The 15734-nt window shown below is 39.1% G+C and overlaps 1 protein-coding gene across 4 annotated transcripts in view; it reads right to left on the bottom strand.

The window, feature by feature from the left end:
- IPCEF1 (interaction protein for cytohesin exchange factors 1) overlaps nt 1-14168 on the bottom strand; it is a 41025-nt gene extending 26857 nt beyond the window's left edge. For 2 of the 4 annotated variants that reach the window (XM_061378685.1, XM_061378686.1), the window contains exons 1-4: nt 14100-14168; nt 10004-10040; nt 9183-9352; nt 621-694 (exon numbers count right to left, since the gene is read on the bottom strand). In XM_061378685.1, the coding sequence (XP_061234669.1) occupies nt 621-694; nt 9183-9352; nt 10004-10040; nt 14100-14123 (305 nt within the window). In that variant the 5' untranslated portion in view covers nt 14124-14168. Of the gene's footprint in view, nt 1-620; nt 695-9182; nt 9353-9821; nt 9961-10003; nt 10041-10184; nt 10392-14099 lie in introns of those variants that run through there. The other 2 variants (XM_061378689.1, XM_061378688.1) reach the window with 2 other exon arrangements.
- Between the last annotated feature and the right edge of the window lie 1566 nt (nt 14169-15734).

Here is a 15734-nt window from a genome sequence, read left to right as displayed (position 1 = left end):
TCACAGTGTGAGATCTCAATAGAAGTACAGAAGCTTTCTCTTGAGGGACAGGATAAAAACCATGCTGAGCTTTGTAACTTTGAAGAGCAGCAACACCCCTCCAAACCTTTGAAGTGTACTCAGAAGGAGCTGGACATCAGTGCTGCATGTGGTGTTTGGAGAGAATATTTTGAAATGTGTACCCTGCCAAACAGGGTTTGTATTCACTGTAGAACCAAAGGCTTCAAGTACAGCCCAAAGCTGCACCACTGAAGCCTAAAGAATAGTTCCAACTTGGAGGGTATCAGCATTACGTGCACTATTGTTGACCTCCTTACCTACAAGAAGGTATCTGAGATGGACTGCAACTTGCTCATAATCAGTGAACAAAGAGGAAGGGGGGGAAAAAAACATGTGGCATGCTGATCTACTGTTTAATTTGTAGTTTTAACACATCACATCTGGCAGGGTATTTTCAAAAAATATTTTTGCAATATGGTTTTCTTTCAGTAGCTCAATTAATATCTCATTATTAATACAACACAGAACTCCCCACAGCTTCATTGCCAGCCACTACAGAGATTCAATTCCTTGCAATGTTGTAAAAATCATGCAAAACTGGAGGCAAGAGGTAAACTTACTGCTTTTTTTTGCATTCAGTTGCTTGATCCACACTGAAGTCTGGAAGTCTGATAAATCCTTCTGCTTTTTCAGCCTGCAATAAAAAAGTGATAAAAAAGGTGAAAGTCACCACATCAACCTATTGGTAAGCTACCAGACTCCAATGCTCAACAATATTTAATGTGCAAATGCTTGGTTTTGACAGCTTTTTATACTGTGAAAATATATGCTTATCACCATGGGGACAGATCATATCCAGTGTTTTGGCTGATATTTGGGAAGAAGAAATATTCCTATACCAGCTACTACTTTGCAAATCGTTGGTGCTAGAAAGCCACCATTCCTGTCTTTGCAAGTGGCAGTTGGTGAGCATGGGATTTGTTGTACACTTCTAGATATCAAAGTGGCTGCAAGAGGAAGGATCATCAACTCCTATGACACTGCTGAGGTAGATTCCCTCTCCTCACCTCGAAGAATTTGTATCAGAGCACCCTTACCTAAGATTCCTGAATAAGTCATAAGTCTAGTCCAGAGTCTGAAGTTGTCCAGGGCACAATTTAGGTTTGGATCAAGCTAGGGTTAAAACCAGCAGAAAGTTGTAGGAACACAATTCCTTTGCAGCCATCAGTGATCACAAAAGTTTCAACAAAGAGACCAGCCTTGCTTTGTGCATAAAACACAGAAAATGAAACTACTGAACTTCAGCTCTAAAACCAGAAGCCTCTTAAAAGAGATGGATAAGAAAGGATGAATAAGGGTTATATCATCTTTTCAAGTCTGGATATTACATACAATCTCAAAGGAGCGTTTGTTTCATTATACAGCACACATGCATTTTTCACAGATCCATAATAGCACCACGTATCTATGTATTTTTGAAAAATACATGTCTGAAATAATGTGAATTCAGAAGTGACCCAAAATGATGCTAGGCAGAGATGGTCTCCCCTGGGTAATTGTAACATGGAGTAATTTGTAGGCTCATTTATATACGCCTGTATGTAAGGCAGAGGCAATATGAACTGCTTCCATGCCAGGAGGTGAAACAGTGCAAGGGGACGGTCCCATGGAGCTGAGCTCTGATGTTATTAACACTGCAAACCAACCTCAGAAGGCTTTGGCCACCCAGATTATCACTCTCCTCTCCTGGTACAGGAAGTAGCAAAAGCCAGGCAGACATTTATGTACACAGTTTCTATGCAGACACCCCTTTCTGGATGGAAGAGGGTGTGCAGAGCATTGGCACCCCTGTTCTGGGTCAGCTGAACCCTGTCAGAGCAAACCTGAAGTTATCAGCCTCAAATCCATGTTCTTGCTGCCTGCAACTGAAGTATCTTTCTTTTACTACATCTATATACACCAAATCAGCAGCAATTAGACTAGGACTTCTCCTAAGAGGAGCAATGATGCAGGCAAAGTCTATAGCCATAATATCAGGAAAAACTGTACTTTCCAGACTTTAGAAAGCTTTCATTCCTGAATTACATTTTTCCTGCTACCAGCCCTTATCCCTGGGCACATTAAAATTCTGAAAACGTACACTGACTTAAAGCAGGTAAAATATACACAACAATTACAAAGAGAGAGGATAAATGAAGATGACTGACAGCTACTCAAGTCACATTATGCATGAATATAAGGAGACTATAAAAAGCTGTTCATCGAGACAAGTCTTTGAGCTTTGATGCTCAGAAGCATGAATCTCTGAGAACAGAAATATGGATACAGAATGGATATTTCAGTGGGTGGCTTCCCTGCACCTTTGCGTATCTGTTCTGTGGTATGCAATAAATCACAGCTGGCATAACCATCATTCCTGCAGCTCACATGTATTAAATTTACATTTTGTGTCTTCACTAGTAAATGGTTTTCCCTGCTCCAGGACAAAAAAGCCACAAACAAATAAACAAACAAAAAAGCCCAGAACACACTTGGGCGGTTTTATTTTGTTACTTTCAGTACACAACCATGATGTTTATCAGCATCTGAGCTGGAAAATTTTTGGTTTTGTGATGTGACTTCATTTGTAACAAAAAAGTGCTTATTTGTTTGCTATTCTGGGTTTTTAACTTTCTTTGACTATATTTTTATGTGTCAGACTTGTTTAGAGCCTGGCTTGATGAGCTTCTGCTTCCATTCCACAGGCTGGAAGTTAGTGAGAGTAAACTCACTGGGATAAAACAACAATTTACTAAAGAAACAAGAGATTAGGGTTTTTTTTCAAGGTCCTTTTTTTTTTTTTCTTTTTTTACATGTATATTTCACTCAATTACACCTTAAGCTAGTATTTCCATCCCAGAACCATAGTTACAGCAAGTATATAGAGATGAGGGGATGAGTAGGGATGAATAAAAGAGGAGTCTTATTCAGGGACTGCATTGTACTAGAGATAGAAAATGCACTATCTTTCATTTCTGTACCAAAAAGTGTGATAACTCACTAGACCAGGTGCAGCAAGAACATTGATATTCCTGTTTGGTTCCCAAGACCAGCTTAAGAACACCAGAGACAACTCAAAAAGAGTTCATGAGGTATCAAAGCCATTATTATACACATTGCTGGATGAGAAATGTATTCAATGACACTTTTTTCTCTGCAGTATGACTCAATAAACCCAGTTTTAAAAAAGCAGAGATCCGTAAGACCCCATGTGAAGGAATATATCCAGCACTTTCCCACCCATACACTAATAAATCCATGGCCTGAACTAAGTAAGCCATCAGCTGGGTGAGTGGGTTGACTAGGTTTTTGAGTGGGTTTGCCTTACATGTTACAAATGCAATCACGGCTCAGTAGCCATTGGTCTAGCTTGTATCCCACTAATAGCTTAGGGTGCTGCACAAGCACTCATGAGTTGATTAAGTCTGTGCAATGATATTAGGTGACACTGTCTTTACTGTCAATGTATACAAATTTTTGAGCATTTAGATTTTGTTTTGGGTTAATGCATTATCAGGACCCTGTAAAGCCAGCGTGAGGACATTCATCAGAGGTGCTTCCACTCATGTGGAGATGGAACTCCGCATGTTAGGATTGAACCGCTAACATATCCAACGACTATCTAAATTAGAGGATTACTGTCTAAATTGCTAATGAAAATAGGTCTGTAAGCTTTGATTTCAGTAATTTACATTTACCAGGCTTACTACAGAGAAATCTCCAGACTTCTTATGCAGTATGTGACACGTTCCAGTTGGTAAAAGATTATGTTTTTGAATATGCATACTCTCTCAATACATTCAGACATTCAGATTGTGTATTAATTCTGTCTGTGATTTCACATTTGTTCATTTATAAGAAAAGTTTAATGTTTGTTTCATTTTAGATATGAGTGAAGAGAAGGAGGTTAATGGTATGATTTTTTTTTTAATGAACTGTTGGTATGTATCTCAAATATGGGGGTTTGATGAGTATGTAGCTCCATAATTATCAGAAAAGGGGAAGGGAAAAAAAGAAAAACGAGTCATAACAATAAGATACTATAACCGTTATTAGAGTCAGCATATAGAGTTCCAAATAAACACTAGGAACACAACATGTGGAAGTCATCCTTTCAGTCATTCTTGGAATGAAAATGACATTTTAAAACATTAAAAGTCTATAGAAGTCGTAAATGATTTATTTTCTCCAAAATATTGTCTTTAACATCACTTTAAGCGTGCTGTTATTTAGCTCACACATTTCAATCAAACTTCCTTCAAATTTTATTGCAATGCTGTAAAATAGCCCTAAAAAGCTCAGATTAAAAGGACCTTGACATGTTTCCTATTTAGTCAGGATATTTAAAAGAATAGGCTGTTATCTCTTGTGGGTTTTATGCAGGTTAGCCTAACACATAAATCTGCACTTTTTGCTATACCCAATTGTTATTGTTGAAATTGTTTCCCTACAACAGTCTCTGAAAATGCTTGATGCAAAAAGAAAGTAACCATTTTTTCACAGAAAAAAGCTTGTCACTTAAAAAGGTTTCATATATTTCTGAAATATAATGCATGAATCCACTGAAAGAGGTCAATATAATTTTTTAGCTTGCCTCAATACATTGCCTGAATGTCGTGGCTTCAGGAGATTTAGTAAATAATTTAATAGACCTTTTTCAATATTTAAAGTGAATGTAATGGTGCAGAAAGATATTTTTTTTTTAATTATGCTGCAAAGTGAAAGTATCTAGTTACTGTGGAATAGCTCCAATCTGTGATGCAGGGCACTCCTCCTGGCTCTCCATCACCATGTTTCAGCATTGCCCCCAGAAAACCCCATGGATGTTGGAGAAGCAGATCAGTCCTCAAGCCTTTTTAGTCTTTTTCTCTCTGCCAAGTACACCAGTGACGCAGCCTATAGAACTGTGAATAATCTGCGTCAGATATTGGACCAGAGGTCCCCAAAGCCCTTGGCATAATCAGCAGACATCAATGACTTTTTCTCATCCACATACACAGCTACTGTAACTCAAAGGAGAAGATTTCTGCTTTAAAAGACTGCAATTATACAGCTCTTAGTAAAGCTGTTGGAGTGAGGACCAATTTAAATGCAGTGAAAAGGGAAAAAAAAAAAACAAAGGCAAATAGTGACAGTAGATCACAGCCTGCAACCCTTTGATTTTTATATTTATATTTCTTTTCAGTTGAACACCCGTGACAACCATCATTAACACATCCTGCAAAACTGTATTTCAACTCTATCTGAAAAACCAGCTGAGCTATCCTAAAGGCCCACAAGACAGACATTTAGTCGTCTGACCCTTTTCAGCCAACACTATCCAACACAGTTGCAACAAGCTCAGGGAGACAGGAGCCTGGGATTACACATGACAATCCTCCCCTGCCACTCCGTTTCCTATGCAGAAGAGCTGATTCCCTACAGGGTTTCAGTATAAAAAGTAAAACTGCCAAAGGGGCGGATCACATGCTGTCCTCTAAACACTTGTCTTCAAGGCAGCTGCCTACAGAGAACAGAACAGCTGCCTACTCAATAGAAGAAACCAAATGCTAACGAAGACTGGTTGTCCAAGGATTGTGGTGTTCCTGAATGCACCCAGAAAGTCCGACTGCTCAGGTCCATTTTTTTATATTTTCCATGTTTCCATTGCAAAACCATCCCTTCTGTGTTTCTTCCTAGTCCAAACAGCTTCACTTCCCTAGACTTTGGGCACCTCCATGCTGCAAACAAAAGTTTACCTGCCTCATGTGGTATCCATGTTTTATACCAAAAGCAAGCTTACATGGGAAGAATTTTCAGGGCAGTCTACCCAAGCCTGCTGAGACTACCAGGGCTCTAAAATCACCACTCACTGTACTTCAGCTAGCTGGTTGAAAGCTAACCTGGATTTGCCTGTGTGCTCTGGTTTGCCTTCAGTGAAGAAGCTTGACTCTTGGTGTGCCTGATCTGCTATCGCTGACCCTTCTCAGCATTTTATCATTTTTTCTTTTTTGAGCTGTGGCTTTCACAACACATTTTATGTTAAATTCAAGAAAATACCATCTGCAAATATCACCACAAGTGTCCTATATTGCCTCCCCCAGCCTGCCTCATGTGAAAGACCCAGAACCAGAGTGGCTTGAAGGCAAATTATATCAGTGACAGAAACATCCAGAGCTTTGGGGGTGCCTGAAGACACTTCATAGAGAACATGGTGTCAGCTGAGGTTACCAACCCAAATCCAAGACAATGCATGTTCCTGCACAAATTCCACCCACTCCCTATTTTCTCAGTCTCTGTTAGAAAAAAGGTCCAGCACCCTGTTGCTATGCTACAGTTGTCAGTGTCTGGCTGACTGCAGTTTCCACACAGCCACGAAAAAACATGCTTGTTTCTCACAAGAATGAAACTAGTCAGGCAGAGCTACGGGCAGCGGGTGTGCCCTGGTTCCTTTGACCTCAGCACTGCTCCTCCACCAACACCTTTTGCTTCAGCCTGTATAAAAGGGCCCATCATGAGAACCATCAGGCACATGAGGAGCAGGACTTCTCCTTTTTCCACATAACTATGAACTTAGGATTGTCATCTTGAATGCCCTGTTGGGACAGAAAGTTTACTTCACTGAAGGCAATGGAAATGTAGGCAGTATTAAAGCCAGATAGTAAGAAGAAATATCAAGCAAGTTATTACATCACTGCTCTTTGTGTTTCATCAACTGAAATATGAAAATATCTGTGAAAATACAACAGGTCTAATTCATCTCAGATATGAGACTTGAGCATGGCTGTGGTCTTATCAGTTTACGTAAGCAGATCTTAGCACAGGACACCTTCCCACACCTCACCGTTACTGACATTTTGCAAACAATGCCTGAATCTACACTTGTGCTGAGGCTGCACTTCAAGTTGTCCAAGGAAACCTTGGGGTTTTAACATAAAATAGTGTGTGAGACTCAGCAGAAACTGAAAGCAAAGGAGATGCTACCAGCTAGCATGTTTACAAGAACTGTGATAGGTGAGAAGGGCTGACATAAGCCAGCAGAATTTTGAAGCCATATAACCTCTTTAGAGCATATGATATAAATGGGAATAAGGTTGCCACCCATTCTTCAGCCTTGTTCATTTGGGGGCAGTCAGTGGCAGCCAGAAAGCAGGCATGAACTAAAAGGACGAGTTCACACAAATGATAAATCCTGTCTAGAAGCATTGGAATCAGCATGCCCATAGTTTCCCTGGATCCTGAGCACAGATTTTAGCCGGGCCAGTGGAACTATAGAAAGTAGAGGACTTTGCACCTCTCCCTCAATACCCTTGTCTTCCCAGAGGGCAAACTTTGTATAGCCTTGCCTTGTTTTATTTCCTCTCAGCTTGTTTATTCCTCGGAATAATTCCCTTCTGACACTTCCCCTGTCTAAATGGCACATCAGCCAGCCAGCTCACCTTTTTTTGCACTGCTTGGACAGAAGTAGGGTATTAATGCTACTGATAAGTTTATCTGCCAAGCCATGTCTCTTTCTCTTTCCTCTTTCTCACATGAATGTATTTGACTTGGTCTTGAAGGGAAGCTACAGCAGACTATCATGCCACAAAAACAACAGCCCAAGACCAACAGAGTTGTTTTTAGTTTTCCTTCCAAAAAGGATAACTAATCCATCTTCAAATGCTAGTCAAAATTTTCATACTGTTTAAAAAAAAGCAACACCATACCCACAACTGTAGGGAGAATGTGAAATTTTACATGAGTGAAGTTTTGTATAGAGCCTGGGGATTTACTTTTTTTAATGTTTTAAGCCATTTTATTTGTTCCCTGAAACAGCAAGATTTTTCATGAGGATTACTGCAATAGAAATAAAACAAGTGGGGAAAAAATCCAGAGTGCATTAAATTTCATTAAAAGCTAAGAATTTGTAAGGGCTTCTTTAATTTTTCATCCTTTACTGGGCCAGGGACATGCTGATTTCCAGAGCAGCCCATCTGTATTTAGAGAACCTGTTGCCCATCCACAGTTCCACACTGAAGCTGCTGAGTTTCAACTTATGCTAGTGTCCCCTAATCCTCTGCACACCCCAGTTCTGGGCTCTGTCAGTCCATCATTTGAATGTGATGGCAGGTTTTTAGAGGTAACAGTGCAGGGCAACAAGGTAAAGAGAAAAATTATGCCCAAATCTTCATTGGATGGGCAACACACCCTCTGCCCCATCAAGGTCAGCTGTAGCAAACAGGATGGAGTAAAGCCAGCTGCTTTGCACTCAGCCATAACCTTTCATTAAAGAGGTTACTCTGGATTTCTCATTGCCTCTTTCCCCCATCACCCCTTTTCAGCTTTTAATTCCTAGTTTCTTCAACTGATTGTAGGAACTCAGGCCTTGCTGTTCTTCATCTTAGATTATTTCTCACTGACACAGAAAGTAGAGTAGGCTACTGGGGCTCGATCAGCAGGAAAGAAATGCTATCTATACCAGCTGTCCTGAGGGAAGCTTATCCTCTGAATAAAAGCTGGACCTTGAATTCAAAACAGTTTCATCCTGCAGGTTTGACTTTCGGCATCAACTCATCAGAGCAAAGAATCAGCAGAATGTGGTAACATTTAATTCACTGGTCTGGATGAAACATCAGCAAGACCAGGAGTAAAAACCTCACCGGTTGACACTGCTCATATCTGAAACCCTACTAGTATGAACTGGGCAGAAGGAGAATAAAAAAAAAGGGAGAAAAAAAAAAAGTAAACAAATAAACAGATTAATCTCAATGTTGAAGGGGATTGAGAGAAACACAGGAGAGAGACTACTCAAAATTAAACTAATTAGCCGTGAAAAAGTGTTCCTGTTTTGAGTCTTGATAGCAAGTGTCTGCAAACTGCCAAACCCCAGAAAACCTTTCCCAAATTCAAATGCCACCACTGCCTGCGAAGAGCAGCTTTAAAGGGCAGAACAGACAGCAAGTTAACATTTCACAAGTACTTGCTGAACTAGGAAACATAGTTTTCTGCGTGTTTCACATTCACAAAGACACTTTCCAGATTACAAGAAATGTCACGGCTGAGAAATAAACTCAGTCATCTGTACATTTCCCAGGTGCACCTAATTTGTGATCCCTGCTTCCCTTCTCTTGGTCCCAGCAGATCTGTTTGTCCAGCACCCAGTGCTGGATGAATGGTGTACTCACCAACTGACTGCTGTACCAATACAGCGATGACTCCTTCAGTACACACCAGAACTTTTTCCATTTGTTGCCAATGAAAGCTCCTTTTTCCTTCTTTTTGTAGAGCCATCCTTGGCAATCGGCTTGTCCCAGCTCTTTACACGATATCCTCCGTCGGCTCATTATAAAGAACCCTGTGCCATTAAAAATACAGTGTTCTGCTTGTTTAAAAGTGCATCATCAGGAAAGATGCCAATTAAAGATATCAACCTTACTTAGCGAGTAATCTCAGCAAGTCACCCAAGAATATCTTAAAATACACTTAGAAACCATTCAGTTTTATAATGGCTGTGACAGTAACACACGCTCATTTGAAAGGCACTCTGATGGGCAGAAGCAAAACAGTAAGCTGCAGATAAAGCAGATACTAATTAATGCTAAATAGCAATACAGGAGTTTTTGTAAATTACAAATATATCCTTTGATCCTTTTAAGAGAAGCATGCATGTATTAGCTTTCACCCAGCTGCGCTGAAAAGAATACATCTATTAAGTCAGCTAGAGAAAACTATTATGCCAAGTACATGAAAACCGCTAGTGTGTGTGTATGTGCAGGCAGCTGATTCTACCTCACTGATTTTCAGCTTTGATTCAATTAACATACCACAAGGATTTAGTCCAAAGGAACAGCCCGTTGTCATTTTTCTCAGAATCAGTGGAGTTACAAAGCAGCCTTCCACGAGCTGAGTAGCAGTATAAAATCCTCACCCTCCCCAAAATAAGACATACTAAGAAAATAACAAAAGAGAAACCCAGGAGAGAAAAGAAAAAACAATCTCTCATTACCTTGACTTTTCTTTTTTGTCTTCTGACGCAAGGGAACCTGTAAGAAATGCAGGAAGGAAAGAAAAGAGGAAATTTCAGATTGTGTTGCAACATTTGTGTAGAAAGGGGAGGGGGAAGCTAGAGAAGGACGTTGTGGTGATGCTGGTGGTATATGCAGGATGGAAATGCATAACCCACTCACTGCTGAAGGGATGTTAGCAGCTGAAGCATAAAATGTGTTAATTAAAATTGATGTATATATAGTTGAGCAAGAGCAAATGTAACTATTACATGTGTCTGTCTACTAATGCTTCCGGTTTCACACACATAGGCAGCTTCTACTTTCCTATATGTTTGCCTGAATTATATTCTGCGTTTAGAAGTTAAAAAATAGAGGTCAGGACTCCAGCATTTTTATGCTTCATTACATTCCACAAGGGGGATTTACAAACATGGGAATATTAAAGATATACACCAGGAGTCTGATTGTCATTTATCTCATTCTAAGATATTCTGAAAAATAAACAAAACCAAAAATTTATTTTTCTTTTTTTTTTTTTTATTTAGTGCAGAGAATGTATTTCCCCCATGTAAGACTTTCAGGATATTTCTTAAAAAAAAAAAAAAAAAAAAAAAATCACACAAACCTGGCAGATTATCTAAACTGAAAAACATACATATGCCAGAAGTTTGCCATTCTACACATGAGTTTTAGTCACTGCAAAAATAGCACAATTTTATTATATTTACTTATTTGCAGTCTATGTATTTCATCTCACATAAAAGCATAGGAAATGAAACTAAAAGAGAAGACCAGAGACCAAAAAAGAGGTCATTAGAAATATAAGGTCTGACTTTTGGAGTAAACTCTCCTCATCCTCATGCAATTGTGAACAAATCACTTGACTTCTCTTTGCTTCAACCTTTCCATCTTTAGCATGGGAACAAAAGCATTCACCTTTTTCCATTTTTAGTGAGGTTTTGAAGTTTCCAGAGGACAAATGCTGGATAAGTGTATGTTGGATAATGTATAATTTAATATGCCAGCCACAACGTTGCTATGCAAAGCTGGTAGCTACCTGATCCGCTGCGGAGCTATTCTGTGAACATCCCTAACGCAGCCCCTGTGCCTAGCCAGACAGCTTTTCAGGAAAACAAAACCCCATTTCATATAATTATTGAAGGATCTGATGGCTCTTCTCACAGGCACATTAAAGGTGAGTAAAGCTACGCCATCTGGAAACAGAAGAGACCACTGTCACCAGGGTTTACAAGAGCTAGAACTTTCTCTAACCAGTGATCTTTGCAGCATGCATCACAGAGTGCAGAATCGTGGATCACAGTTGTGTGGTTATCTGTGCCTATTTGAGATGACCTGAACGACACACCTGTGGGAGGCTTTACCAGGAATGAATTATCCCAGACTCCTGCTTAATCATCACATATTCTTTTTTCCCTTTTCTCCTTCTCCTCCTTTCCTTATTTTTTCCTTAATTTTACCACTGCCTCTCACTGACTATTCTCCATGACAACAGACAAAGAAAAGCAATGAGAAGACACATCAGCTCTGTTAGAGACTCTGCTATTTCTCCATCCTATATGGTCCACCCTTCATGTCTTCATTCCAAAGAAAATAATGTCCTATTTATGACACACAGAAATAATGTACGGCCTCAGCGAATCAATGGGTCACACAGTCACACTAATTACTCTCCTTTAAAACTACCCAAAGTGGTATTAAGAAAAACATATATGAATCAGCTCTCCTTGCACAAAAACTGTGTAGTGGGGCAATGTCATATCTTTGCCGTGATACTGAAGTAGGATCATTTTATCTTTGACAGATATAAAGTTGTACAACAAGAATAGCAATACTGAGACAGGATGTGGTTCTCTGTTAACAACCAAAGAAATAAATACACTACCTTTATTGATGATCTAAATTAAAATAACACAGTCTATGCCTCATCTGTCAAGAAAGGGTTAATATCCATATTATGTAAATTAACTGTTAGGGCTCACTTTCTATACAAACTGAGGAAAAAACATTGTCTGGTAAAAGCAAAAAGAATTTTACAAATGTGCATTTATTATTCAACAATAATGACGGTAACCCTGCTGCAAGTTGAAAGGGGTGATGAATCCCTTGTATTTTGTGGGAAGAGTTGGGAAAATAATGGTGGAAGGAAGGGCATTTTGCCCAGCCAGCACTGTGTCTAGTTTGCCCGGATAAAATCAGTGATAAATCTGTAATAATATTATTGCTGAGTGAGATTTTGTGAATTAAGTTACATTTCTGGTTCTCTTTTCCAGTATTCCTGAAAGCTGAAGTAAACTTTCAACAAATAATCCTAAACCTGGAGTTCAACAACTTTTAAGTATTTTGTTTAGTGATGCTTAGAAACCCAGCATCATCTTTTAAAAAATAAAATACCTGGTTTTCTCCACATGAGAAACATCTGTAGCAATGAAATCCGGTGTTACCCACAGAATTGCCTTCCCAAATGTTGTTGATTTATGAACAAAAATATGCAACCTCTTTCTCCAAGGCACCAGTGTTGAAGTCAGATATTTTATGAAATAACAAAACAGTTTTCAGTAAAAACTGTTTTCATCTTAAACCAATAGAAAACCTACACTGAAATGAATCCACGACAAAATTCATAAAATGCCTCACCAGCAAGACTGAACTCAGCTTTCCACAAGAATACAACACAATATGGAAGTCAACAATCTCTCATTTCAGTGACCTAGTGTGAACATTAAGAGGTACTTTGGAGTTTCACTCTTAATAGATATATTAATGGCAGTGCAGAACAAAGAGAAAACAATGGAAGGCAGAGTTATTACCAGTACAACCAGAGATACTGACCAGGGATGTCACAGCAGTTTAAGATGTGAATGTATGGTAACTATGAGACATAGTCACTAGAACAGTCTGAAACTGAACCAAATGTCATGATTCTACTATGCTTCTGACAATGGTGGGAGGCTCTCTATAAAGCTCAATTTCCTGGTAACAAATTATTATTTCATTATCACAGGTTCAACAAAAAGCTAACAAACTTACAAACAAACAAACAAAATCGATCGACTTCTAGCTCGTGTTGTTACCAGGGAAAATCCTAGAGCAATAATCCTCAGAAAGCTCTGAAATAAATGCAAAACGTTACAGCTATTTGCATCTTTGGAAGGGTTATAATTTTTTTGCAAGGCTGGCAATACAGGGTAGGTTTTGATCTTTTTTGGTAGGTTTTGATTTACTCAGCTTGAGGGTTGAGGAAGATGGAACAGTGATCCCGCAGAACAGTGCAGGCTTCAAGCTTGCTATTCATCACCCTTCTTCATGGCAAATACACCCATGAGCCAGTTACAAAGGGAGATGTACAACCAAGTGTTGTTCAAAGCCACACCTGTGCCAGGTGGGCTCTGCTGATGAACAAAAATGTACCAGAAAAGTGACAACTTCAGTGAGATACCTCTGTCAGTTTAGAGTTCTGATTTTTCCACAGAGTCACAGTATGGTTGATCTTGGAAGGGACTTCAGAAGGTCATCTAGTTCAACTCCCCAACTCAAGCTAGGACACCTACAGCCAGACCATGTTCAGACAACTTTTGACCATCTCCAAGGATAAAGACTCTACAACCTCTCTGGGCAACCTCTGCAGTGCTCGGTCACCCTCACAGTAAAAAAGTATTTCCTGATGTTCAGAGGGAACCTCATTTGGACATTTCTGTGTTTCAGTTTGTGCCCATTGTTCCTGGTCCTGCCACTGGGCATTACTGAAAAGAACCTGGCTCCATCATCTTGCACCCCTCCTTCTGGTATTTGCAGGTATTAATAAGATCATAGAATGGTGAGGATTGGCAAGAATCTGAAAATGATCTAGTTCCAACCCCTCTGCCATGAGCAGGGATGCCTCACACTGAGCACATCACCTGTTTATTTCTTAGAGCAAAACTGGGGCAGCCTGTGTTGATTTCACCACTTGACCTGGCCCATAAGGAAGGTCTTGTATGGACATTGATACTATCTTCTACGATTACAAGGATGCCACCCCAATGTACCACCTCTTCATCTGATCAGTAACCCTGGCATAACTTCAGTTATACTTACAAGAGCATTGCCATCAGTTTCCATGAATGGTTTCAAAGCTTAGTGAGAAAGCTGTAAAAAGAGAGAGTATTGTTTACTTAAGCTCTGCATTATGGTTTCATGTAATGAAAGTCTTGGCAGTAGAGTAAAAAAAAAATGTTTTAATAACCTTTGGCCTGCCAATTTCTAGCCTCCCTTCTCCACTCACCCCCTCAAAAAAGACCTTTTCCAAAGACAATGCTATGTGAGCTGGTTTTACTGATTTAGAAGTCAACCAGTGATAAAGAACACTGACTCAAATCCACCCAAGATTTTCTGTTAAATAAACAAAATAAAGCTCATGGATGTGATTGGGGTTTGCTTTACGGTTGGTTGGGTTTTGTTTTGGGTTTGGGTTTTTTGGTTTTTTCTTTTTAGGAAATACATCAATATGTAAAGTAAGGGTGCGGTTGGGTTTTATTGTGGGGCTTTTTTGGCTCATGTTGTTTGGGGTTTTTTTACTTTTGAAGAAGTCTAGATTTTTATTTCCACTTTGGCTGAGTAATTCCCAGTATTTTCTGGGAATTCTAGTTAGGTAAATTGCCAGCATTCCTTAACAGGATAAGATCTCATACTGGACTACCCATTTTGTAATGAATTGTAATTTTCTGTTCCAGAGAGAAAAGTCTGTGCAGTCCAGCAGTAGACAGTAGCATTCATTTTCCAAAGATACACAAAGTTAGTAGTTATCCATTTAGGTGATTTCATTTGATAAAAAATAGCTGCCTTTGTGATTGTCCTTTGCCTGGTAGAATGGATATGTGACAAAAGAATCAGTGCAGTGCACAAGATAAACATACCAACTCTTTAGTGCAGCCAAGTTCCTAGAAAACTCACCCCTTTGCATATGAAAGAATCATTGAGTGAAATGGAAGAGGATACAAAACTCTGTTGAAGTGAGCAAGAAAGGATTTACAGAAATAGAGCCACACTTCTGAAGAATTTCTAACAAGAATTTTTTCCTGTTACTAAACAAGTAATTTTAAGATACGCGCTATTTTTCATACATATTTGTTTTAGTTTGAAAATAAAATCTTTAAACAGAAAATAAAAACCCACCTACTGGCTTCCAGCAATTTCAAACCAAAAATAGAAGGGCAAACAAATACATATTTTTCTGGCTCCCAACTGTTTCTGTTGAAAAATAGAAAGAAGCACTTTCTATAAGTGCCTCAAACTGAACTAGGAGAGATGTTATGGCAAATAATTTCAAGGATGTTTAGAAATCATAGCTAGTATAAACAAGAAGAGGAAACACCTTTAGTTATACAAGAAAATTAACATCAAGGCTAAAATACTGAGCCAGAAATCAAGGGAATAACAGAACAAATTACAGCAATTATTGAGACACATGGCTTTTTCCTGTCATTTCTTGTGTGCTTTCGGTTTGGGGAGGGTGGGGTGTAATTATACAAACTGCACGTATTTGAATCAGCCACGGTACCAGGAGCAGGAGAAGCGTTACTTAACTGACAAGGAAAAGTTTCCGCCTTAGTAATTTGTGCCAAAGGAGTTGAAATGGATTTCAGCACAACCTTCTCAGTGACTTTAACTCAAACTTTTAGTTAGTTTTCAGAAACTAGGTAAGAGAACTTTGAGCTATCATCCTATTTTCAA

Source organism: Neopsephotus bourkii, unplaced genomic scaffold, assembly GCF_033783945.1.
Source record: "Neopsephotus bourkii isolate Nb327-2 ecotype Australia unplaced genomic scaffold, CSIRO-AGI_Nbou_v1 NB_1767, whole genome shotgun sequence".
NCBI classification, from domain to species: domain Eukaryota; kingdom Metazoa; phylum Chordata; class Aves; order Psittaciformes; family Psittacidae; genus Neopsephotus; species Neopsephotus bourkii.
This window is presented reverse-complemented; position numbering and strand designations above follow the sequence as displayed.